Source organism: Neomonachus schauinslandi, chromosome 1, assembly GCF_002201575.2.
Source record: "Neomonachus schauinslandi chromosome 1, ASM220157v2, whole genome shotgun sequence".
Taxonomy (NCBI): domain Eukaryota; kingdom Metazoa; phylum Chordata; class Mammalia; order Carnivora; family Phocidae; genus Neomonachus; species Neomonachus schauinslandi.
In genome coordinates this window covers 197,958,134-197,984,347 of record NC_058403.1, presented here as the reverse complement: position 1 = coordinate 197,984,347, position 26,214 = coordinate 197,958,134, and the positions used below count along the sequence as shown (strand labels likewise).

The 26,214-nt window shown below is 49.1% G+C and overlaps 1 protein-coding gene across 5 annotated transcripts in view; it reads left to right on the top strand.

Moving 5' to 3' along the window:
- Nucleotides 1-5,688: 5,688 nt before the first annotated feature.
- Nucleotides 5,689-26,214, top strand: part of DHX30 (DExH-box helicase 30) — a 29,308-nt gene continuing 8,782 nt past the window's right edge. For 2 of the 5 annotated variants that reach the window (XM_021687063.1, XM_021687060.1), the window contains exons 1-6: nucleotides 5,689-5,747; nucleotides 7,617-7,711; nucleotides 9,808-9,862; nucleotides 15,127-15,222; nucleotides 22,199-22,329; nucleotides 22,950-23,060. In XM_021687063.1, coding sequence (XP_021542738.1) covers nucleotides 9,835-9,862; nucleotides 15,127-15,222; nucleotides 22,199-22,329; nucleotides 22,950-23,060 — 366 coding nt within the window. In that variant the 5' untranslated portion in view covers nucleotides 5,689-5,747; nucleotides 7,617-7,711; nucleotides 9,808-9,834. Of the gene's footprint in view, nucleotides 5,748-7,616; nucleotides 7,712-8,613; nucleotides 8,701-9,807; nucleotides 9,863-15,126; nucleotides 15,223-16,354; nucleotides 16,384-20,179; nucleotides 20,382-22,198; nucleotides 22,330-22,949; nucleotides 23,061-26,214 lie in introns of those variants that run through there. The other 3 variants (XM_021687061.1, XM_021687062.1, XM_021687059.1) reach the window with 3 other exon arrangements.

The following is a 26,214-nucleotide window of genomic DNA, read 5'->3' as shown; positions in this document are numbered from 1 at the left end:
AGCAGGGAGCCCGATGTGGGACTCGATCCCAGGACCCTGGGATCATGACCTGAGCCGAAGGCAGACGCTTAACGACTGAGCCACCCAGGCGCCCAAAACATGACTTTTTAAACTCAACGTTTCCTGGATATTTTTCAGTGTTTGCACACTAAACCTAACTCATTCTTTTAAATTGCTGCATACTACTTCGTTGAATTGATGTTATTATGGACTGATTTGTGTCCCCTCTAAATTCATATGTTGGAACTCTAGCCCCCAGTGGGACTGTATTTAGATAGGGTCTTTAGGGGGGTACTTAAGGTTAAATGAGGTCATAAGAGTGGGACTCTAATCTGATAGGACTAGTGTCCTTAAAAAAGGAACAGACACCAGAGACCTCTCTCTCTCCACACAATCACAGAGGAAAGGTGACGTGAGGGCACCGCAAGAAGGCAAACACCTGCAAGCCAGGAATAAAGGCCTCAGCAGAAAGCAACTCTGACGGCACCTTGACCCTGGACTTCTAGCCTCCAGAACTATGAGAAAGTAAATTTCTGTTGTTTAAGCTGCCCAGACTGGGGTATTTTATTATGATAGCTGAAGACTAATACAGATACATTCTATTTAATGCAACCAGCCTCTTAATAAGGGATAGGTAGGTTTTTTAAAAAAATATATTACAAATAGGTACACCTGGGTGGCTTGGTCAGTTTCCCTCTGCCTGCAACTTCCCCTGCTTGTGCTCTCTCTCTCTGTCAAATAAATAAATATTTAAACAACAACAAAAAAAGCAAAGTTGCAATTCTACTCCTAGGTATGTACCCCCAAAATAAAAACAGTTGTTCCAACCAAAACGTGCACACCAATGTTCATGGCAGTGCTATTCCCAATAGCCAAAAGGCAGAAACAACCCAAGTACCCAGCAACATATGGATGGACAAACAAAATGGAATATTATATTATAAATATATTATAATAATGTACTGGGGGCCTGGCTGGTTCAGTTGGTACAGCATGCAGCTCTTGATCTCAGAGTTGTGAGCTCGAGCCCCATGCTGGGTGTAGAGATTACTAAAAAATTAAAAAGAAAAAAGAAATGAAGTACTGACATATGCCACAAAACAGACAATTCTTGAAAACACGATGCTAACTGATAAAAAGTCAGATATAAAAGGCCATGTTATATGATTTCATTTACATGAACTATCTGGAATAAGAAAATCCATGGAAACAGAAAGCAGATTAGTGGTTGCCAGGGACTGTTGCTGGGGAGGGTGGGAGGAGGATGGGGAGAGACTGCTTAATGGGTACACATGGGGCTTCCTTTTGGGATAATGAAAATGTTCTGGAACTAGACAGTACTGATGGTTGCACAACATGTACATGTACCAAATGTCACTGAAATGTACACTTTAAAGTGGTTAAAGTGTCAAATTTTTTTTTAAAAGATTTTATTTATTTATTTGAGAGAGAGAGAATGAGAGACAGAGAGCACGAGAGGGAGGAGGGTCAGAGGGAGAAGCAGACTCCCCGCTGAGCAGGGAGCCCGATGCGGGACTCGATCCCGGGACTTCAGGATCATGACCTGAGCCGAAGGCAGTTGCTCAACCAACTGAGCCACCCAGGCGCCCTAAAATGTCAAATTTTTATGTTAGGTGTATTTTGCCACAATAAAAGATAATACATTAAAAAAAAAAAAGCAAGGCTGAACTTTTCTCTTCCTAAATCTAAGGGCCATATGCAATGCTTTTTTTGCTCACTTCCTATTCATGCCCAATACCCATTTTTTATTGCATTATGGATGTTAAAAAATTAATCTGGAAATTCTTTGCATATTAAGTAAATTAATTCCCCACCTTAATAAAAACCAGAGTTTATGGAATTTTCCATTTTTACAGAGATCTGAATAAGCACCAGTTAACTGTAAATGGAATTTTTTTTTTTTAAGATTTTTAAAAAAGATTTTATTTATTTGAGAGAGAGAGAGAGGTAGCCGGAGAGAGCAAGAGCAGGGAGGAGAGGGAGAAGCAGGTTCCCTGCAAGGAGGGAGCCCGACATGGGGCTCTATCCCAGGATCCTGAGATCACAATCTGAGCCGAAGGCAGACGCCCAACCGACTGAGCCACTCAGGCACCAACCCCCCCCCTTTTTTTTTTAAAGATTTTATTTACTTATTTATTTGAGAGAGAGCAAGAGAGATCACAGACAGAGAGGAAGAGAGAGAAGCAGACTCACTGTTGAGCAGAGCCGGATGCGGGGCTCAATCCCAGGATCCTGAGATCATCACCTGAGCTGAAGGCAGACGGTTTAACTGACTGAGCCACCCAGGTGCCACTGTAAATGGAATTCTGTCCAGAGTAATGAAATTTCAGAACTGAAATGGCCTGAAAAGTCATCTGGTTCAACTTTGTTCTGACTTAAGAATCTTCTAATTCTACAGTATATTTTGCCAACTACTCCGCTCTGACTTTGACAAAGCACAGAAAGAGAGTATTTAGCCTTTTTTGAAAACCTACTTTGAAGTAGGTTAGTCTGGGTAATAAACATAAGGGGGGGAAATGCCACTCAAACTAGGCAACTGAAGAAGAGTTTACAAACGGGACTACTGACAGAAAGTGTGGGCAGATTAAAGGAATTCAAGAAATACTGTGGGACTAGCAACACAGAATCTCCTGCAGGCACATAGAAACAGTAGCGTGGAGCTGCAAGGGAGGTCTTTGATCCCACTTCTCATGGCTATAGATCCCATGAGTTATTATAAAATTATGTTCTTCTTCCACCCTCTATTCTGTGGCTTGATGGCCTTCGTTACAAGTTCTACTTCAATATATAAAATAAAATTGGTTCTACCAACACCTCAACCTTTAGAACCTGAAGAAAAGTAACCTAAGTAGCATGAATCCACAGGACAAGAATCTGATGGAGGAAAGCCATTATCCCAACACTCCTTGTAGGGGCGCCTGGGTGGCTCGGTCGTTAAGCTTCTGCCTTCGGCTCATGATCCCAGGGTCCTGGGATCGAGTCCCACATTAGGTGGGCTCTCTGCTCAGCGGGAAGCCTGCTTCTCCTTTTCCCACTCCCCCTGCTTGTGTTCCCTCTCTCGCTGTGTCTCTGTCAAATAAATAAATAAAATCTTTAAAAAAAAACCACAACAACACTCCTTGGAGCACTTACCTGGCATTGGGACCCAAATATAACCAAGAGGCTGGCGTTCTAGTTGGGTAAGACAGATCAAAGATATACCTTGGGTGCTACCACATGGGGAAGAAGAAACTGTTAGAGGGCCTTACATGGTCTGAGGAAGCGGAGTTTCTAGATAGAGATATTAGCAAAGAATGAAGTCTAGGGATTGGACCCAGGAAAATAAGGTAGTGATAAGGAAATGAGCAGGAAACAAGAGGGGAAATATCTGGGAGAGGGAAAAAGACACTCATTGGCACTCACCTTATCTTATAAAATAGATCACTTTATCAACTTCACCAGATACAGCCATTCATTAAGAATAGTTAAGGAGGGGTGCCTGGGTGGCTCAGTCGTTAAGCGTCTCGGCTCAGGTCATGATCCTGGGATCCTGGGATTGAGCCCCACATCGGGCTCCCTGCTCAGCGGGAAGCCTGCTTCTCCCTCTCCCACTCCCCCAGCTTGTGTTCCCTCTCTCACTGTGTCTCTATCAGATAAATAAATAAAATATTAAAAAAAAAAAAAGAATAGTTCAAGGAAAAGTCCTTCAGAAAGAAAACTAAAAATGGAAAATCTGCAGCAAGGAAAAGCACTATGAATGTTCCACTTGTGCCTCTTTTGCAGGGTTTCCCCTAGGTCTTAAGATTTGTTTACCTGCTTTTCTCATTCTGTCAGGACATCTTTTGCAGTAGGGACTTGTTCATCACTTAATGTTCCCAACAGCATTTCAAACATAATCTGTACGAAGTGGAATCCATCATCTCCGACTGCCCTGTCCCTTCATTATGGTAACAGTGCGCAATCCTTCCAGTCCCCCGGCACAGATCTCAGTCACCTTTCCACACACCTGTGGCCAGGGGTCAGCTTGGCGCTTTACCATCACCCTGTCATACCTCTTTCTTGCCTTTTTCACTCCTGAGCACAGCTGAATCCCTCGGTACCTCCTCATCTCATTAGTACCCTCACTTCTATTTTACCCTCATACTTTTAGAATAACCTTCCTGAAATCCGATGGTTCTTTCCTACTTAGAACTGTAAAAATAGTATCTTAGAAAGATAATTGTGTACAAATAAAGTTAACATCCCTCAGCATAGCATTCCCCGCTATACTTTTTTGTTCATCGCCTCTAAAGCTGGTACACATATCCAACCCTCTGGTCACACCAAGCTACTGCATATTCTTAGAAATTGCCTTTTGTTCCACTGGTGTCTTTGCTTCTGTGGTTCCTTCTCCTTGATTTTCCTTTCTCTCAATCCTCTAACACTTGATATCTCCTCCCCAGCATTTATCACTTTCTTTTTGCCCCACACGATGTTCTCATCTTGTCTACCATGCCCTAAGCCCCTCGAGAGCAGGTTGTTGTATCCTCAAAACCTGCTTATATCAATTGCTATATAGTTCACTCAAATATCTGTACAGGGATCATTTCCCACACACCATAGCCCCGCACCATGCCCTGCTCAGAAAAGGTAATAATTATTTGAATGAGTGGATGATGCTCCACGCTCACCTCCCCCACCCTTCTGTCCAATGTAAAGAGAAAAAAAATACTTGTTGCATTTAATTGCTTGGACAAAAAAGACGGGATATGGCAAAATTCTTCATATATCCTGGAAGGCCACGTCTTAAAAGCATGTTCTAGGTCGTTCCAGCTGTAAAATCTTGACCCAGCCTCAGAGCAATCCCATCTGAGTTCTCTCCTTTTGAAGTTGGATGCCACCGAACTCCCACAGGAGCCTCATCTAGAGGACCGCAGCATGTGACAGGGACAATGCTCCTTGCTCACTTCGGAGGCCAGGGGGCGGGGGCGAGGGCGAGGGCGAGACCTCCAGAGCCGCCCAGCGGCATTCGGACCAGCAAGTGCCACCTTGTCCTTTCCCCAGCGTTGTACAGTTTACAACGTGCCATCGCGCTGGTCTCCTCCTAACAACGTCGTGAGGCAGAAATTCTCACCTCCCTAAAGCAACAGAAGATCGGAGGAGAGATGGAGAGAAGAGGCGTGGCAACGGGCTGTGGCGGGGAAGGCGGGTGCAGGTCCGGAGCCCGAGCAGGATTTCGTTCCCGGCTCAGCCCTGACTGGCCGGGGGCCGCGGGGTGGGGGCGCAGAGGGCGCGAGGGCCCTCCCGCTCTCACACTGCCGCATGCTGAGGCGCTGCGAGGAGGCGCGGTGTGAGGCCCCGGCCCCGGCAGCCCAGTCCCGCTCCCTCGGCGGCCCCACAGCAGCCCGCGCGCCCATCCCGTCGGCCGCTCTGCCGAAGTCCCGCCTGCGCCCACCGCGGCCACCCCCCCATTGGGCCCAGCGCCGGGGTCTCGCCGCGGGTTGGCCGCCCAGCGGCGTGAGCCCTAGGAGGCCACTGTGAGCCCCGTGTGGGGGACCCGCTGGAGACCCGCTGGAGACCCGCTCAGACGCGGCGTTGGCGCAGGAGACGGGGCGGGGAGCGCCGGGGCGGCCGGCGGGACTTCCGCCACGGGACCCGGAAGGGGCCGCGCCGCCGCTGGTGGGAGTTGTAGTCCGGCCGTGGTTGGGGGGGGGGGCCCGCGGCTCATGCGCGGTGCACCGAGGCTTGTTTCACATCTGTAACAACAGGTGAATTGGGCTTTTTATTCTCCCCTTTCGTGTCCTCTTGAGGAGCTTGCCGCGGCCGGGGGTGGTCGGCGCGAGGAGGGGCCCGGGTCCGACCGCCGGCTTGGCGGAGAGTGGGGCGGAGAAGCGGGCGGGCCCGAGGAGCAGGCCGGGCATCCTAGGCCTGCCCGCGAAGCCGGCCCGGCCGAGCCGTGGGCAGCCAGGCCTCGGCCTGCCGTTGCCATGGAGCCTGGGCGGGGGCGGGGGCCAGGCCGGTCCGCCGGGGCGGGCCTGGTAGCCAGGGGCTCCGCGGGGACCGCGGGAGAGGCCGCTTCATTGGCGCAACGACGCCTCCGCCTCAGGGGATGCTCGGTTCCCCGAGGCAGGGCCTGGAGGAAGCCCCCGGAGTGCCCCGGGACCTTTGTCTGTCCCCCGTGCCGCCTGGACCGTTCGTCCAAAGGGAGGCCTGGTGCATTCTGGCCCCCCTGGTTTGCCCCTTTTTGCACCGACCTTGTCACTGGGGGAGGCCAAGGGGTGAGGTGTTCTTTGTTTGCTGGTGGTGACTTGCCCCATTTCGCAGGGGAAGACCTAATGCATGTTGGGTCCTTTGTTTGCAGTGAACTGGAGTCCCAGGGGTCCTCAGAACCCCCAAGCCCGGAGTATGGCGTCAGCATGCTGTCTAGCTAGTCCTCGTGTAGCAACATTGGTCACCTTAATTGTGATGTTGCAAGACAGAGATTGTCCCACTTTGCAACCCCAATCCACAGGGCTTGCCATACACTGTAGCAGGGGGACTGCAGATGGCCAGGTGCACTCTCAAACTGTTTTTGGTTGCAACTTATTGGCCAGAGGGAAAGGAGACAATATCTGATGGTTTCCCTTGCAGTTTCTTTGAAAGCAATGAAACCCCTGTCATTGTGGGTCTTGACTATATCTCACAATTTACACTTAAATCTTGGAGTGTTGGAGTTTCCAGGAGGGGGGCCTCTTTTCCTGATGGAGTTTATGATAGTGCTCTTTATTTGTAGAGCTGTTTAAGATGCAGGAAATACATCCTTTGCTGCATTTTTTTTTTTAACCTGTGTAGGTTGTTGTTTTACCTCCAAAAGATATTTATTCTCCAAGTGTTTTAAATTATGTAGCCATGGTCCAAAGTTTATCAGTTGGATCCATCTTGCCCCTTTCAACCTTTGTATCACTATAAAATATTATTTCCAGGAATGAACCATGGGACATCTAGGCAACAGCATAGTATCATGGAAATAAGAAAGATAGTGTAATATAAGCATGGAAAGCTTTGGAGTCCAGTATCTAACTGCAGACTTCCATTCTGTCCTGAGTCAGCTATGGGGTCTTGGACAAGTTGTGTAACTTTCTCTGGGAAAATCTGCCTCAATTTCCTTCTCTGGGAGATATAATTTCAACCTCCCTGATTAGTTGCATAGATTAAGTGCTATAAAGTCTATGGAAGTACTTTGTGAACTATAAAAATGGCATTCAACATTTGGTTGTTACTTTCCTAATCTGGAAGAGCTTCTTTATCTACCTTAGATAGGGTCATATTAGAGTCATTATGGGATTAGAACTCAGAACTGAAGCCAGTTTTGCTCTGGGCTTGGAGAAAATGCTTTCAGGGCTACAAGCCCCTCTTTACCATGACATCTCTTTCTTGGTATCTTACAGGTGTCGGTGTAGGGCAGCTCACAATTGGATGGGTCATGAGTCTGTCATGGCGGGCCCTGAAGTGAGGCCAGCGTGTCCAGTGTGTGCTTCATGCCATTAACAAAACTTGTCCTTGTTGTTAGAGTTAGTAAATGGATTTCAGTGGTCTGCAACAACTTTATTTTCCCTGTGGGGCCCGTCACTTTAGTGACCCAGCCTTGTATTTTCTAGGAGGAGGCCCAGCCTCGTGATGAGGAATAGCAAGGAGAGAATTCAGCTCCAGTTCAAAAGCCTACAAAATCTGAGACTGTCACTGCTCGTGTAAGGTAAGTTGATTTAGCCATGCACACAGAACAGTGGCGGACCTCATGCTTAGCCACGCTGTAAAGCAAAGGCACGTATTAAATCCATTTGTGGCTGTCTTGGAAGAAGGGTATGATTTTTAATTAGTCATTATGGAATCTCTCTGTCCTTGAATCATCCCATAGTGACTCTACCTGGACTTAAGTGGTGTTTCATTATGCAAGAACTCTTGACATAATATCATTTTACTTATCTTTGAATTATTTAAGAGAAACACTGAATCATAAAAGTTTCCAACATAATTATATTTCAGGGAACTCAGCTTTCTTTTCAATCTCTATGAAATGTTCTAGCGCTCAGTGAAATATCTCTAAAACATCCTATCTTGAATATCATACATATCTTTTAGACTGATACAGGAAAAGATAGTGTTATGTGAGCCTTGGAGAGGGTCGGGGACTTTTTAAAAGCAGAGCAGTCTGTTTACAAGCAAATTAATTTACTCTTTCTTAGGAAGAAAGTATTGTCTCTCAAATAATAATCACTTAGATGGTTTAGATTTTTTTTTTTTTAAGATTTTATTTATTTATTTGACAGAGAGAGACACAGCGAGAGAGGGAACACAAGCAGGGGGAGTGGGAGAGGGAGAAGCAGGCTCCCCGCTGAGCAGGGAGCCCGATGTGGGACTCGATCCCAGGACCCTGGGATCATGACCTGAGCCAAAGGCAGACGCTTAACCGACTGAGCCACCCAGGAGCCCCAGATGGTTTAGATTTTATAGTATTCAGTTTTTCTTTAAGATTAGAATCTCAAATTATACCCTTTTTAAAAAAATTTGGAAAGAAGGAGTCTATAGAATATAACTTCTTAAAGTGAATTGTATCATTTTTGATATTGTATTGAAGTTTTCCCTCTGAGCTACCATATCCTATTGGCTGAAATTTCTGGCATCCCTGGGGGAGAGGAGGCCATCAGGGCAGACCTGCTATGGACCTGAAAGATTCGGCCCCAGGTCATCCCTCCACCTCCATTTCCCCGCCATTTGAGAATTAGACGGAAAAGCAGTCAGGAGCAGGAGTATAGGCCCTATTAGACTCCTTGTAATATTGGACATTATCCTGGTTTGCTAAAACATTGTGTAGATGTTTTTGTTTTTTAATTTTTAAAAAGGATTTTGTTTATTTATTTGAGAGAGAGCATGAGCAGGAGGAGGGGCAGAAGGAAAGGGAGGAGCAGATACCCCACTGAGCAGGGAGCCCGACGTGGGGCTCGATCCCAGGACCCTGAGATCATGACCTGAGCCGAAGACAGATGCTTAACCGACTGAGCCACCCAGGCGCCCCACAGTGTGTAGATGTTTTTAAACTGAGGCCACATAAGGTTACTGCACCAACACAGGAGTACTACTACATTCTTAAAAACATCTATAAGTGAGTTTGAGTGGTTTTTTTTTTTAAACAAAATCATTAAGCAGAGGTGTTACTTATCTCTCTGTGTGTGTATGTTTTAAGGTTCTAGGTATACTCCTCAGTTAAATGAACAAAATGTACCAACACTTTTTGTCCAACAGTTGAACTTTAACTTAATATTTGTTATTTAATAGACTCCACCATGAAAAGCTTTTTATTTTGAATTACAATACAGTTACTCTTTGATACTGCCGTCAAGTCCCATCTCTAGGGGCTTGACTGGGTTTTGTGAAAGCCCCGTAAACTAGTTTGTCCATAGGGTAATCATCAGTCACGCTTGCTGCTGCCACATGAGAAAAGGGGTCCATTTAGAATTTCCTTTCTTCCCAGAAGTCCCAGGAAAATTGCAAGTATTGTGATGAGGTGGAAATATGTCTCTCCGGATGAAATGTATTTCGTTCTGTTGAGCAGGGTTCAGGGAGTTTAGGACAGAAAAAAGAAGAAAGCTCTCAATGAGAAAGAAACAAAGCCCTGTAATAAAGCCATAGTTGGCCCTTCCATCCTTACGACTGGGAGCAGCAGTTGGGGCTCATTAGTGAAAAGCTTCATTTTTCTCGCCTTCTGGACAGCGCTGTCTGTGTTATTGAAGTCTTCTCTGCGGGATCCTGGACCAAGAATAGTAACCATTGCCTCTCGACCCTCCTTTTTAGGATTCCAGCCTTCCCTCCTGGCCAGAAATGTTCAGCCTGGACTCATTCAGAAAAGGTAAGAACGGAGCTGTGCTTGTGACCTCATGCCCTCCCTCCGTGTGATGGGCAGCTGTGAGAGCTGCGGAGATCCCTTACCATTGTGGAGCCCTTAGACCCCTTCTTTGCATGACTTACCAGAGTCCTTTCTCTGCCTTCCCCTTGCACGGTGCTTACGACCTGGGGCTGACTCCTTGGCCGAGTCCCTCTGTTTGTTTGCTGCCCCTCCCCCTGAATATCCTCTCACATGTACTCGCTGCTCATTGGATTCCCATCTGTTTTTCTAAGTCAGTGTTTTACACCATTTCCTCCATGAACCATTGCTGATTCTATCAGCCAAAGGCAGTCTCTCTCCTCTCTCTGATTTTCCTCAGCACCGTGTCTGGACTTTCTTGCGCTTAGTCTGTTCTAAACTAATTGTCGTATCTCTAGACTAGAAGCTCCCTGAAGCCAGGGCCTGTCGTGCTCCTTTATCATCTGTGACACCTGGCACAGCCTTCTGCACGGGGTAGGCCTCAGCAAACGCTGGGGAAGGTCGATTGAGTCATTGCTATATTAGTGGTCATAGAAACTGTGGCAAGTTTTGGAACCCGTGCTCTCCGGCAGCTGGGGTCAGAGGATTGTGTAAGCAATGGCAGAATTGAGCCATGGCTGGGCTGTAGGGTAGCATTCATTCCTGCTTACACGGAGTGCTATAGCTGGGGAAGCCTTCAAGGACCACATTCCAGAGGGCTTTGCGTATCTTAGGAGCATGACTTTCCTCCTCTAAGGGACCAGTGAGTAGCAGGCCTGTTACCTGTGTTGATGCTGACTGTGAGACTCCTTTTTGAGCATATTTTACAAATCAGTGAGAACCATAATAGACCTTCCATAACCGCTGATTTAAAAGGTCCTTCCCTGGGGGCCTCGGGCTGGCTCAGTCAGTAGAGCATGTGACTCTTGATCTCAGGGTGGTGAGTTTGAACCCCATGTTGGGTTCCCCACAGGGTATGGAGCCTACCAAAAAAAAAAGAAAAAAGGTCTTCCTGCCCATGGTGGCTCCTCCCCCACTTATGTTCCTAGAGGCCTGGAAAACCTTGGCTGAGTGGTGTCCTGTTGAATGGGGTCAGAAGGAGGGCTGGATGTACCAGGGCACTCAGAACAGCCTCTTCCTGCCTCCTTATTTGTTTGTTTGTTTTTTAAAGATTTTGTTTATTTGACAGAGAGAGAGGAGAGAGCAGAAGCAGGGGAGAGCAGCAGAGGGAGAGGGAGAAGCAGGCTCCCCGATGAGCAGGGAGCCCGATGTGGGGCTCGATCCCAGGACCCTGTGATCATGACCTGAGCTGAAGGCAGACGCTTAACTGATTGAGCCACTCAGGCGCCCCCTCCTTGTTTGTTTTTAGCCACTTCGACTGTTTTCATAGTGCGTGAAGAAATTAATCTCTATCGTCCTGGTTTCATTGGTTAACTGACTGGAAATATTGGGTTTGAGATTAGTGCAAACAGCATATTTTGAGCTGAAAATTAAGTACACTTTGTGTTTACTTATTAATCAGTGGGCTTTGTTGTCCACCCACTTGTGAAAGTTGGATGAAAATAGGTTCTCTGATGGTGGGAGTGTCTGAATGAACAGCACTGATTTTGTAAAGAGATGGAGAGCCCAGTAAAAATCATAATCCTCATTTTTTCTGTGTTATTTCACTCCCACGTGATAGGGAGATGGTACCAGGGGAGAGAGTTGTGGCAAAATTCCTTTAGAGCATTTGTGATTTTCTTTCTAGGCTGGGGATTGATTTGTTCGAGAGGCTTTTCGTCAGGGGTGATGTTGTTAGCATTCAGTTTCATGGGAGTCAACATAGCCTCACTGTGCAAAAATTCTGAAGCCAGATGCCTGGTTCACATCATACTCCTGCACCCTTGCTGGCCAAGGCTGGAGGCAGGTGATTGGGCCTCTGTGCCTTCATTTCCTCATGATGTAAGTAGGTCGGACCTTAGTATCTGCGTTACAGGGTTGTTCTAAGGATCAGATGAGTTAATACATATAAAGAGCTTAGAACAGGGCCTGACACCTGGTAAATTCACAGTCTGTGGTATTAAGTAGCTTCAGGACATAATAATCAGACATAGTCTGATTTGGGGCCTTGCTTTCCACACAGGTAAGTGTTATATTCTTACCAACAACCATCTTATGCTTGAAGGTCTCAGGGAAAACCGTTAATCAGAAAGAATTTACTGCCTTTCCTTCAGGCAAACCTACCTTTTCTTTTTTTTTTTTTTTTTATATTTTTTTTTTTAAAGATTTTTTTTTTTTTTTTTTATTTGAGAGAGAGAGAACGAGAGACAGAGAGCAGGAGAGGGAGGAGGGTCAGAGGGAGGAGAAGCAGACTCCCCGCCAAGCAGGGAGCCCGATGCGGGACTCGATCCCGGGACTCCAGGATCATGACCTGAGCCGAAGGCAGACGCTTAACCATCTGAGCCACCCAGGCGCCCTCTTTTCTGACTATAAGGCTGAATGCCCTTTCCTGTCTTCTGAATGCTAGTATCACTTGTGGTTTGCACCATGACCTCAGCAATTGGTCATGTGTGGCCTTGTGACATTTTTATTGTCCTATAGGACTGTTCTTTATCTCTTATCTAGTTTTTATGTTTCTTTGCTCCTCATGATGAGATTATGAGCTCCCTAAGGTGTCATGAATCCTGAGGGGAAATGTCACATGGTGTCAAGCTTGAGTCAGACTCTCTGGGGTTCATATCTCATCCCCATTAACACTAGCAAGGTATTAACTTACCTGATCCCGTTCCCCAGCCCCTATATTCAGAGGTATAACGAAGATTAGAGATGATATAGGAAAAGCACTTGGCTGTGGTCTGTCTCCAGCCCTTAGTCTTGAATCGGCAGGCCCTTGCTAAATGTGAGTAGATGGATCTCTCTGGGGTGCATCCCTGCAGCTGGTGTTTTGCCAGAGAGTGACAGCCTGGCCTTAGCGTGCGGTGTGCTGTGCGGCTGCGCGAGTGAGCACCTGTGTGGGAGACACTGGTGTGGAGACAGCTCCGTGTCAGAGATGCTTTCTTGCACTCCGGCGCTTAGAGTCTCAGTGGGGCGGGCCACTGGATGCTTCTGAAGGTACGAGCTAGAGCAGTTCCCTGCAGCTTTGTGGACCGTGGCCCGCTGGGTCTGTGGCTGCCATCTTTCCTCTTACGTGATTCAGCGGAGCAGCCCGCCCCGCCCAACTAGCGCGCTCGTGTGCCTGGTAAGTGGCCTGTTACTGCCTTTGCTGGCTTCTTAACACAAGTTTCTTGTCTCTTGGAGGTAATGCCATCAGGATCAGGCCAAAGAGAGCAAGCTGAGTCTTCTACAGTCAGCACAAAACTTGGAAAAACACTAGATCAACAGCAAGAATGTGCCATTTTCCTCCAGCTCCATGGTCAGAAGAGGGCTCACTTCTCCCCGTCCCAGTTACTGAAAATGCTTAAGGAAACAAATAATCATCAAATCATTTCTTTCTTTCTTTTTTTTTTAAAGATCTATTTATTTATTTATTTGGCAGAGAGAGACACAGTGAGAGAGGGAACACAAGCAGGGGGAGTGGGAGAGGGAGAGGCAGGCTTCCCGCCGAGCAGGGAGACCGATGCAGGGCTCGATCCCAGAACCCTGGGATCATGACCTGAGCCGAAGGCAGATGCTTAATGACTGAGCCACCAGGTGCCCCAAATCATTTATTTCTTTTTTTTTTCAATCCAGCATCCCTAGTTATGAATGAGAGCCCTTCTCAAACAGGACTGGTGAGGTTGAGCTGGTCATTTTCCACCTTAGTTTCAAGATAAACCTTGATCCTAGGCACTTTGTTCCAGAAGACCCTACAGGCATTTCTGCCGTAACACTGGACGTGTTTTCTGCAGAATCACACACCTCTCATATCATAAGAGGGCTCGTGGGAGAAACAGAGCCGAGGCGGTACAGCGCAGCTAGATGGCCCGAGTGTGCCGACGGCAGTCGCTGTCGCCTGGGAGGATGCTGTGGACAGCCGAGACTGGCGGCGCAGTGTAATGCTAAAAATGTGCAGGACGTGTTCCCACGGGCACAGAGCTGGCAGTGCCGAGGCCGCGCGGGGGGCAGGGGGGCTCTGAGCCCGTGGGGCTGCCAAGAAGGTACGCGTGCAGCTGGTAGTGTGGGGGAGGAGGACCTCGCTGCAGGGACTGCATATTATATATATATGTACGTATACATATATATAAAAGGGTCTTTTATTTTCTTGTTGAAAATTATAGTTCTATCTTTGCTGTTTCAGTTCCCTTGCTTTAGAAAAATCACATTTGACCTGAGGGTTCTCATGTTTTACTGATACCATTTCCTCATGTACCAATTACATATGAGCCAATTTGCATTATGGAAATGGACATGATGGTAGCAGAACAGAATGTTGCTCAAGTGTGTCGTGTGGGTGGGTGTCTCTCCCTGTTCCTCTCCTGCCCCGTTTATCATATTGAAACCAGTGGGGCAAAGAGAGCAGAGAGCTCATGTACCTTCCCCCCCCCCAGACCCAGTGATTCGGTGATGTCTTCACCACGTAGGTGGTGTTCGACATGTGAACCTTACTTCCTTGTACAATCCCACCTCCCCGTGCAAAAGTGATGTTCATGCATATCAAAGTTTTGGAACTTCTTAAAAACATACTTTATGGGTCACTGATAAGTAGTATTTAGTCTCCAAATGAATGGAAGTATTTGGAATGGCAAACCATTGACTTTTATGGAGAGAGAAGGCTGGTCTTGGCTTAGGGAGGACCCCAACAGTCAGTTGGTCCTTTTCTTGCCCATTTCTTAGAGGGACAGAGTAATTTGAGACCTGGTTGCTAAAATGGCCATCTGGGAACCAAGAGCAGACCCAGGGATAGCTACCATAAGCAGAAGACAGACAAGGGGATTTACATGGTACCATGGTTTTCCAGTTTTCAACTGTTTTCTTGTTTGATCCTCACCACTCACGACTATAGAGAAGGAAGTGGGATGGGTGTTTGACTCCCCCAAGGTGGCTCAGGGAACAGGGATAGTTTGAGGGCTGTTTTGAGAGTCAGGAAGGGATCTCTACAAATTTGTTGTGTATCCTATCTACGTAAGACAATTGCCTTCTTTCTGTGTGGGATTTGTGGGACTGTTTCTCAGAGCCTGTGACTGGCTGCACGTACAACCCGGCAGCCCTGCTGCCCAGAGCTCCTCCCAGACACTCTGGGGTGAGTCAGGCCAGGGGTCTGTAACTGTGAGGTGTGAGAACATGCCACCTTGATGCCCTCTCTCTTTCCCCAGATCGGGCCCAGCACAGGCAGCGTCAGTGCAAACTTCCCCCACCCCGCCTTCCACCCATGTGTGTCAACCCTGCCCCTGGAGGGACCATCTCTCGAGGTAAGGGAGGAGCCTTGCCTCCAGCATCAGCTTGGTCCAGGGTCTGTGGGGAGGCGGGTGGCAGTGGGAGCCTGGGTGCCAGGGTCACGGTCCTCTGGAAAGCAAGAGAGGAGGAGTGGGGCTGGCGGAGCTGTTGGAACCCTCAGGGGGAGATCATTTGGAAAGGTCTGGGTTATTTTATGAGCCTTGGCCCCCTGGCTTAGACCCCGTGGTCTCCTCGGGCTTCCTCGTGTGACCAGGCATACAGCCTAGGCTCAGTCTGGGTGTTCAGCACCAGCACCAGAATCTGCAGGGCTTAGATCTTCTAGGCGGTCCCTGGCTCAGGCGGTTCAGAAAGCACAGGGTGCCTGTAGCAGGGCCAGAACTGAGAACCCTCGCCCATGCCCCGTGTCCTCCAGCTTGGAGGCTCTGGGGATGCCTGGCAGATCCCCTCCTCACCTCCCCCCCCCCCCCCCCAGCTCCTCAAAGCACTTTACTGACATTAAAATCTGTCTCTCAGTCCATTTGGCAGGGTAGGCTCTCCTTTTGATTGGGGAGGATGTCAGAGCACCCAGACAGGTGATCGCTCCCCTCAGGTTCCACTGGTACCCAGGGATAGGGCCAGTAATGGGACCCAGGGAAGCATCGCTGCCTGTGAGTGTCTCCGCTCCTCCCTCAGACTTAGATCTTTTCCAGGTCTGCTAAGACCAGTGCTCCTGGTGGCTTCTTGTTTGTCCTCCGACAGCCGCCCCTCTTGCCCCGTTGGCTGTCTGTTCACACCCCGATCCCAGTTGCCTAGCGGAAGAACACTATTTTAGGTCATAGAGTCTTCGCCTCATGTGGAGACAGCATGTCCACTTTAGGTTCTGTCTGTAAAGTGCTTTGAAGGTCAAGAGTTCAGGAAGGGTCGGGGAGCACAGAGCACCTCAGTTTCTGCAGCCCACGCTGCTGCCCTGTTCCCACGCTGTGTCCACACGCAATGCCTTCCTGCTGCAGTGGCCCCGACTCCAGACAGCAGCATGGAAAGAGAGACTTCCAGCCCCTCTGACCATTTGACTTAGGTGTTAAAGAAATGCCACCCCCTACCGTTGCCAAAACAAGAGTTGATTGCCCTTTTTTTTTTCTTTCTTAAAATGCCCTGTAACTCGAAAAGGCTGAACGTTAACATTTCCAACATGGCAGGTGAGTGGCTCTGAGAGTGTCAGATGTGCTTTGGCTAAGCTTAAAGATGGTTAGGTGGGATGAACCAGGCAGCACGACTAGGCAGTGCCTCCTTGAGTACATGCAGGGGAGAAGGCTGCTGTACTTGGGGGGGGCAGCCGCTCCTGGTGGGGGACAGTCCCCGCACTGTCTTCCCTGGTGGAGCTCAGGGCCCCCCCGCCCCCCCCCCAGCCTGATTGTCTCCTCACAGCTGCGCCTCCAGGAGGCATCCATGGGTGTATGCATCTTTGCCTCCTCTCTCTCTCTCTCAACCTAAAAAGGGTTCTTGCCTCCATTTCTTCATCCCAGAAGCAACAGACCTTTTAGTGCACACATGACTGTTGGGCCTTTCTGCCATGCTTTCTGATTCCCTAGTGACTTCGCTGGTGCCTCTGCCTTTAGAAGGAAGTGTGTGTGGCAGAAACAGTCTCTCTGGTGTTCAGATAGGAAGACAGCGCTCACAAAATGGTGGCCACTTGAATAGGTTACAGTGCCTATCAGAGTCAGATTTGGAATTGGAACAAACTCTCACCTCCTTTGCCAGTCTCCCCCCACTCTACCGCCAGCCTCTTACCAAGGCCTCCTTGGTAAAGGGTGAGGAAATTCAGAGCCTCTTCTGTCGATCTTTCCCACCCACCCTGATCTGAGACCTAGAGCACCGGAAAGCAATGTGGAATAACAGCCCTTCTGGCAGGATCCTTCCTAGGACTAGTCCCTCCTGTCCATTCCCTCATGCACATGTGTCCCCTCTTCTTGGTATGGTGGTTTACCTCAAGGGACCCTGTGGCTTTACGGATGTGGACAGAAAAGCTCTGAGGATGCATAGAGTGGTCCGGGTGGCCACCTGGCTCCTGCAGATCCCTTTGCCTTTCTCGTTGCCAGCCAAGGGGACCATGTCTTGCCATTTTGACCATCCACAAAATCTAACTGTGGTTGAAGACACTGACAGAATGTTGACTGAGATGCTCCCTGTCACTACCCCCACCCCCAGAAATTCTCCAGTCTCCCCCAAGTCTAGACTATCTTGGGCTTCCTCTTGTTCCTTTCTCCTGGGACCTCTAAAGTTTAGGGTCCTAAAACATCCTCTTGTGTATTCAGCAGATCCTTCACACTTTAATTCCACACTCCCTGATGTTGTTGTTTAGCACATTTAGTACCAGATGTTGTGCTTGATTGAGAAATGAATGGAGAGATCCCTGAGCCAGTAAAACATTTCTTTTTTTTTTTTTTTCCCAAAAGTTTCTTCCTTTTCACAGGCAAAGGAGTCAACTTTCTCTCCCCAAAGAATGGAGAGTGGAGGAGAAGTCTTTAATATTGGTGGAAAGGAAGAGGGCATACCTGAGCCCTTCTAACTTTCTTCAAAATTCTCTAAGGCAGGAGTCGGCAAACTTTCTTTAAGGGTCACAAAATACATATTCTAGGCTTTCTGGGCCATATGGTTTCTTTTGCAGCTCCTTCACTGTGCCATTGCAGTGTGAAAGCAGTGATAGATAATACACAAACAATGAGCAGAGCTGTGTTCCAATAAAACTTTATTTATAAAAACTGGCAGTGGGTGGATTTGGTCTGCAGGCTGTAGTTTGGCAACCCCTGCTCTGGACCAATGGGGAGAAGATCACAAAACCAGAAAGTTTTTAAGATCCAGTGTAAGAGATGCCCTCATTTTATAAGAGGCAGTGAGGTTTGTGGAAGTGAAATAGTTGCTCAAGGTGATACCAACTGTTAGAGCCCAAATGCAGTAAATGAAATAGGAAAGGGGGTCAAGGAGCTCCCTGAGAATCAACTAGTTGGTTGGCATCACATGATGCTTTTTTTTAAACATAAAATTTCAGACATCTGTTTGAAATACATTTAATAAAATAGAGAAAATAATATGGTGAACCCCAAGTACTTATCACCCTGCTTGACCAGTTAACAACTCATGGTCAGTCTTGATTTGTGTCTGTCCCTCCACTTTGGCCCCTTTGGGAGCAGATCCAAAAAATCAGAGCATTCCGACCTTAGCCTAAGTGGCTGTCGAACAGAGTGCTATACTGAGGACTTGCTGCAGCACCATGATGGGCCCAGGCCCTGCTTTCCAGGGGGGTGAGGGGGTGGGGGGCTTTCTGTCTAGGCTTTTGTCTCCTTCAGCTTTCAGACACCACCATTTTCAAAATTTGGCCTCAGCCCCTAATGCCATTATCAGGCTTGGTAAGCTTCTAGATTCTTTTGAGGGAATTTGGGCTGCTAACAGTCCTTGAAAACTACCCTGAAGCTGGGTGGATGCTTTGGCTTTTGGCCAGTTAGAGTGACACTTGGCCAAAGTCAAAGCCATTGTGAAATCACATTATGCCCCAAGGGTCTCACCATCCCAAGGTGAATGATCTGGATAAGGGCGTTTGATACAGATGGTGGTGTCCCCTTGGGAGGTCAGATCACTGCCGCCAAGGTCACCTTCCCTTTTGCCCCTTTCCTGCTAAAAGCCCACTGAGGAGGGAATAGAGGAGTGGGAGTTGAAGCTGCCCCATCCTGCCCCGGGTCTGTTGTCTCAGACCTCAGTGGAGGGGCTTCTCTAACAAAGCACTCTGTAGAGCCGCCTTCCAGACATTCCCAGTTTATCCTGATCACAGTTGTACCAAATGAGATCAAGTATGTCCTCATTTTCCCAACTGATGAAACTGCCCAAGGTTCACAGCTGGCAAGTGACAGAGCTTGGACTAAGCCCAAGTATTAGGACTCATAGGCTATGTTCTTGCCATAGGCCAGCAGTTCTGAGTGAGGTCCCAGACCAGCAGTCTCATTATCATCTGGGAACTTGTTAAAAATGCAGATTCCTGGGCTCCACTCCAGACCTAATGAGTAAGAAACTTGGGGGTGGCTCCCAGCAATGTTTTCACAAGCTCTCCAGGAGTCTTCAGAGTCAGATCTAGAATTATAAAACAAACACACAAACAAAACCCTCCCTCCCAGTGTATCCCCAGCTGCACTGCCAACCTCTAACCAAGCCCCTTGCTGTTGCTGCCCCAACATGCAGACTCTATTAAACCCAGCTGAGCCAAATTTCTGTTCCTCAATGCCATACGAGGCAGAAGGGGAGCGAGCCTGGCTAGAACCCAGGCATAGTAGTTTGGAAATAGAATCCCATTTGGCTTTCAAACAAGTAAGGAGCAGCAGCTTCAGATTCACACTGCTGGACCAGCTCAGTTCTTGGGCACGTTATCCAAGTCTGGTATTTTTCAACTTTGACTCCAGCCCTGGAATTGAAAGTGGTCTGCTTATGTTCAGGAGGTCTTGCCTGTCCCAGATCCAGATTCGTCATCAGGTTTACTTTGTAAGCCATGAAATGAGTTGGGGGTGCCCTGGTTTAGTGGTTATCCTCCCTCTTCCGTCTGGAGTGCAAACCAATTTGCCAGGGCATGTGAGAGGTATTTATGAGCAATGGGTGGGACCTAGAGGGAACCTGGAGTTCATCTCCTTGGATGGACGTTGATTGAGCTAAGGCCTGAACTTTTCCCAAAAAGTCCCTTTCCGTCTTCTTGCCCCCGATTCAGACGACGGATCTGTGGGTTTGGCTTTGCCGGGGCAGTGAATTCAGCTGGGTGCCAGCCGTTCCAGGCTGCCCGCCAGGTGACAAGCCCAGGACGCGGGAGGCCCCTGCTGAGGAACCCGGGCGCTGGGACCGCCTCGGCTGGCCCCTGTCCCCGGTCCTCCCGGCCGCCAGGGGGCGCGCGGGCCGCTGCTCCCGCCCTTCCGCCCTTCCCTTCCCGGCTCCGGGCCCGCGGGCGTCGGCGGGAGCGCGATGGCGGCCGCCAGGAGGCTCATGGCGCTGGCTGCCGGCGTGTCTCCACGCCTGCGACCGCCGGGCCCCCGCGCTAGCGGGCGACAGGGACGCTCGCGCGGCCTCTCGTCAGGCTGCGCCCACCCCGATCGCACAAAGGAGGCCGCCGAGGCAGGGGTAGCCCCTAGCGGCCCCGGGGAAGGCGACGGAAGCATGGTGAACGGTGAGGGTCGGGGCGGCCACGCCGCGACGTCCTTGGCTGCCGGGGCTGGCAGAGCTGGGGGCGCGGGCCTGGGCCGGGCCTGGCGGGCCGGGGCCCCTCTCCGCTAGTGGCCGAGACCGCCGGCCGCTGGCGGGCCGCAGCGCTGCTGTTGTAAAGCTCAGTGTGGCACAGGCCCAAATGGACCCCGGGCGCGGAGGTTCGGGGACCGGAGCGCCTGCACCAGGCAAGAATAGGTGAGAGGCACGGGACCTCGAGGGCGTGGGGGACAACAGGAAAACATCCACCTGCTGCCCGAATGGGTGGTCAAGGGTTAGAGCATCAAGGGTAAGCACACCCTCACCAGTGTGGGAAAAGAGCCCAAACTACACTTGGTACTTCAGGATTTGAGGTAGAGACAGAGTGATTCCCAGCGTTGTGTCTCCTGAATAGCGCGGGGAATGAGACTGGTGAGAGCATCCTTGCCTATGAATGACGGATAGAGAGCCAACCTCCTCCGTTCCTGTAGAGCTGGAGGGGGGACCAGTGCACATCTGTTGTGCCTGGGGGTCTAGTGGGCTCCTTAACTTTGGGTCCCTCTGTGGGAAGCCCTTTGAGTCTACTTAAATACCAGTCTTAACTGCTTGAATCTCAGTTGCTTTGTAAGTTCTTTAGAGGGAGACAGAGTCAGGCAGAATCCTCCTTCTTGGCCAGTTGACACAGTCATCTGCTCCAGGGAAACAGTCTCAACCCAGGATTCGGGTTACATCAGGACTCCTGTGGGGAGCTTCGTCAAAATAGAGGCTTCCCCAACATGACCACCATTCTTAAGTGCCTGTTGGGGGTCAGGGTGGCCATTGTGGTGAAAAATCTCCCTGGGTGATTTATGACTGATGCGTACAGGGGCATGTGTACAAAGTTTTTCTTTTTAGAGCTGGTTTAAAGCCAAATATAACACCAGAGACTATGGGTGGAGAATGAAAAGGTTTCCCCATCTCCTCTGCCAGTCTCTGACCCTGCATCTCTTGAAGGGCCACTTTGGTGCTTTGGGGCCCTTACTTCTGTTTTTAGCTGCTCCCAGCAGGCTTCTTCAAGGCCTGGCTGAGCCTTGTGTCTGGCACAAGCTGCCTCTAGTTGGACATCTCACCCATTTGTATTCTGGGATCAATCCAAAGTACAAGTGAAAAAAAGTGAGCTACTTCTCAGGGTGTCTGATGCATCCTGCCTCCACTTGATTCCACTTGAACTTGGGGAAGGAATAGCTTATTTCCTGTGTCTCAGCTGTGGAGATCCCTGATCAATGTCCCTACATATAATCTGGCTCTAAGAGGCCTTTTGCAGGATGTTGAGGTGCAATTGAGAGCTAGGGCCTGGTATTCAGACTTTGGGACCAACCCTCCCTTTTGTGTGTCGTTTGTTTTAGGAGGGGCCTTGCATTGTCTTGATCTCCAGTTTGTGTGTGTGGTGGAGTTTTGTTTTGTTTTTTGTTCAGTACCTTCTTTCAGACAAGGGGGGTTTGTTGCCGCCTCGGCTTCTGTAGCTGATGTATTAAATCAGGAGCTTACGGGGGAGAGGATGCTGGCTGGTTCTCCTCTGTGGTGTGTGGCTCACTGGTCCTTCTCCTTCAGGAAATGGTTGTGCAAGTGGGTCTGGTCGTGCACGTTTACCGTCCCCTGTAAACCCTGAAGCCATTCCTCCCTCCTTTACCAAGATGCTCCTGGGTGGTTTGGGGTCATGAGCCAACATCCTCAGTATCCAGCCCAGGGTTGTCCTGATACACACCCCATGGAGTTTTTAAAAGAAAAAGAGCAACTGTAATGCTTTTGTTCTTATTTTCTTAGCTTCTAGGGACCTATTAAAAGAGTTCCCACAGCCCAAAAACCTTCTCAACAGTGTAATTGGAAGAGCCCTCGGCATCTCACATGCAAAAGACAAACTGGTCTACGTGCACACGAATGGACCGAAGAAAAAGGTAAAACTGACTGGTGGCTGGGAGACATGTTGGTGTGACTCTCAGGAAAGAGGCTGGCTGCCCTTTTCTCCCTCAGGTTTCTTTGTCAGGGAAGCCCATAAAGTGGGTTTCGTGAATTGAAAATGGCCAGCAGAGACTCTCAAAGCTAGGTCTAAAAAAGAGCCTGATTTAGAGAAAGGGAACACAGGGGAGATAAGGTGAGGAGTTCCCATCTTGGGTATGACCGGCTTCTGCACTGACCCCCGTTTCTGGTTCCTGTTGAATAACTGGGACTGCAGAGGGTCAGAGTTGATAAAAATTCCTGTTCCTAGAGTCTCGTAGGTCCTGGGACCCACAGAAGCATGCAGGCAGACCATTCTGAATGAAGATTTTTAATAATAAAGATGGGTTCCACCTTGCTCTCTGGCTAGAACATGGCACTTTGAAGAAGCAAAACAACTTGAGGTGGGATGAACGGCTTGAGGGTGGGCTGGTTAGAGCCTCACGGGGCTTAGCCGTGGGCATGGAGTGCTGCTTGCACTCGGCTCTGCTGCCATCAGGCCTACAGCAACCCTGTGTGACGTGTGGCAGCTCTGCAGTCTGGAAAGGCCACGGTCCTGATTCTCTCTTCTCCTCCCCAGAAAGTCACCCTCCACATAAAGTGGCCCAAGAGCGTGGAGGTCGAAGGCTATGGCAGCAAGAAGATCGACGCCGAGCGGCAGGCGGCAGCGGCGGCCTGCCAGCTCTTCAAGGTGACCCTCCCCTGGCGAGAGAGCCAGGCCACTCTCCATCCTGGGAAGGTCCTCGCCCCAGGCTCTGATGGGCTTTCTGGTACCAGGTGCCTCTCGGTGGAGGTTGACGGGTGTTCACTCACTCCCCTGTCCTTCCCACCTCGTGCTGCTTTTCTTGCTGTGCAGCCAACAAGGGAATACTTGGCTGTTTGGGTTTGCTTTGGGTTTTGCCACTGCAGTTTTCTACTGTCTGTGGTTTCAGAAAACACGGAGGAGAGCTCTTGATGAAAAACGTGCCCTTCGTGCGGCACCGTGGCTACACTTCCATTTTGGTTTCGGTTTTTCTTGTCCTGTGATTTCCCACGGGTTTTCCGTGCACCCACACAGTTGTCTGTTCCTTGTAACGGACGCACGGGCGTTGCTTCTGTCACTCCCCAGTGGTTGGGCACGGGCTGCTTTCAGGTTCTTGGTTACCCAGTAGTTAACGAGCCCTTCGGTGCTGCTCACCAGCCTTTCTGTCAATCCCTAATGGGCTCCCTTTGTGGCTGCGCCAACCTTGAATCTTGCTCGGACTCCTTGGTCTTTATTTCTGCTCCAATGGGGACAAAGCTGTAGGGCGGGTATTCCTTCAGATTCTCTCCCACTGAATCCCCAGGCCTTCACTGTCCCCGCCTGCTCCCTGCATCTGAGGAGGGAGGGCCCTCTTCCTTGCCGGGGCCCCATGCCCCCTTCTCGTCTCTGTCCCCTTTCTGCGTCAGTAGTGCCGAGGGTGAGAGATTCTCTGCATGTTTGAAGGTGGCCTGTGTGCAGCAAGTCATGGTCACGTTCCTCCCTGCCCTTTCTCTATCTCCACTCTGCTCATAGCCTCTCGTCTGTTTGTATGTTTGTTGAATTGTGGTTAAGTTACACAGAATGTAAAATTTACCATCTTAACCACTTTTCAGCAGTTGAATAGTATTAAGCATAGCATTAAGCATTGTGCAGCCAGTCTCCAGAACTTTTTCACCTTGCAAAACTGAAACACCATACACAGTAAACAGCAGATCCCCTACCCCTTCCCCTCAACCCCCAGCAGCCGCCATTCTACCACCTCTTTCTATGAATTTGCCTCCTCAGGGATTTCATCTCCTCGTAGAAGTGGAATCAAACAGTATCTGTCTCTTTGTGGCTCGCTTATCGTACCTAGCGTAGTGTCCTCAAGGTCCGTTCCCGTGGCTCGTGTCAGAACCTCCCTCCTCCTCAAAGCCGAGGAGCACTCCGTGGTATGCGTGTGCTCCATCGTGCACTGGTGGGCACTTTGGTGGTTTCCACCTCTGGCTCTTGTGAATAAGGCTGCTGTGAACACGAGTGTACAGACACTGTCTTCGGGACACTGCTTTCAGTTCCCAGAAATGGAATTGTTGGATCGTACGGTAGTTCTGTTCTCAGCTTTTTTTAAGGAGTCGCCATACTTCTTCCACGGGGGGCTGCACCGTTTCACATTCCTACCACCGGGGCACAGTCTCGCTACATCTGTACCAGCGCTCTGGGTGGTGGTTTTTAGTAGCTGTCCTCGTGGGTGTGAGGTGGGATCTCTTGGTTTTGATTGGCATTTCCCTAAGGGGTACTGATGTTGAGCATCTTTTTTCTCTCTTTTTTTAAGGTAAATTCTTAAATTTGTGTTAACTGCACAGTGTTTTCTCAGTATGTGAGATATCACACCCTGATGGTAGATCTTGTGTAGAGTAGCTGCAGAGGACAGAATGCAACAGAAGACAGTGTTGGCTTTTCACATCCCCAGTCCTTGTCTCTGACTGTCAGGAGGAGGTAGTTCTGTCAACTCTTCACAGCTCCCAGAAGCATCTTCTCTCAGTGTCCTTCTGTTGTCTTCCCCTTGGGAAACTCATAGCTACAGATCACAGGGAGCTGCTTTAGAGCCAAATGAAATCTCCTTCTGGGTTGGTGGGGGGGGAAGGGACTGCTTTCATAAACTCTTCTTTTTGACCTGATGGAGTTGAAAATGTGGCAGAAGCTCTAAAGAACATTAAACCAAGCCGACTATGAATTTGTGGAAGATGAAGTTCCGTAGTCACATACAGTAATTGGTTCTTTGGGGGGAAAAAAGGTTTTTTTACCCCAAATGTACCTAAATCAGGTGGGAGTGGATTTTGAGGATTTGTGCCGTATGTATCATTTTGTGCCATGCTGCAAAGAGCTCTAAGTTTTTTGTTTGTTTGTTTTAAAGATTTTATTTATTTATTTGACAGACACAGCGAGAGAGGGAACACAAGCAGGGGGAGTGGGAGAGGGAGAAGCAGGCTTCCCGCCGAGCAGGGAGCCCGATGTGGGGCTCGATCCCAGGACCCCGGGACCATGACCTGAGCCGAAGGCAGACACTTAATGACTGAGCCGCCCAGGCGCCCCAAAGAGCTCTAAGTTTTGAGACTGCATTTGCATCTTGTGCTTCTTCCATCTGTGTCTCTTTGGAGAAATGTCTGAAGTTCTTTGCCTGTTGTTTAATCGGATGGATGTTTTTGTTGTTAAGGGAGTCCTTTGTTCACATGGGAGTTCGCAGCCTTTTTATTCCCCAATGTCGGCACTCACCGTTCCGCAGCTCCTTCCTTTTCCCCTTCCGAACCAGAGTGTTTATTAAGCGTTGCCCTCCTGCTCGGTGCCTGTTGCCAGCAGCACGGGGTTACTGAGTGTGCTCTTGTCAAATGCCCGAGCAGCTTAGCCAGACTTGGATTGGAATTATGTTATTTATGTTCATCTGGCTTCTCAGTGTGTGGTTCCTTAGACCCTAGTCACTTGCATTTCTCTTCTGCCTTGTGGATTCGGGAGTTTCTTGCAGGCAGGGACCAGGTCCCGTCTTTCCTGATGATGCTCAGGGTAGCCAGAATGTTGCTTTATGCGTGCTAGAGACTCAGCAAGTTTTATTTGGTATTCTGTCTAGAAGAGAATGAAGCTGTAATACATTTTATTTTTTTATTATTTTTTTTAAAAAAATTTTTGTTTTTTTTAAAGATTTTATTTATTTATTTGAGAGAGAGAGAATGAGATAGAGAGCATGAGAGGGGGGAGGGTCAGAGAGAGAAGCAGACCCCCTGCTGATCAGGGAGCCCGACGTGGGACTCGATCCCTGGACTCCAGGATCATGACCTGAGCCGAAGGCAGTCGCTTAACCAACTGAGCCACC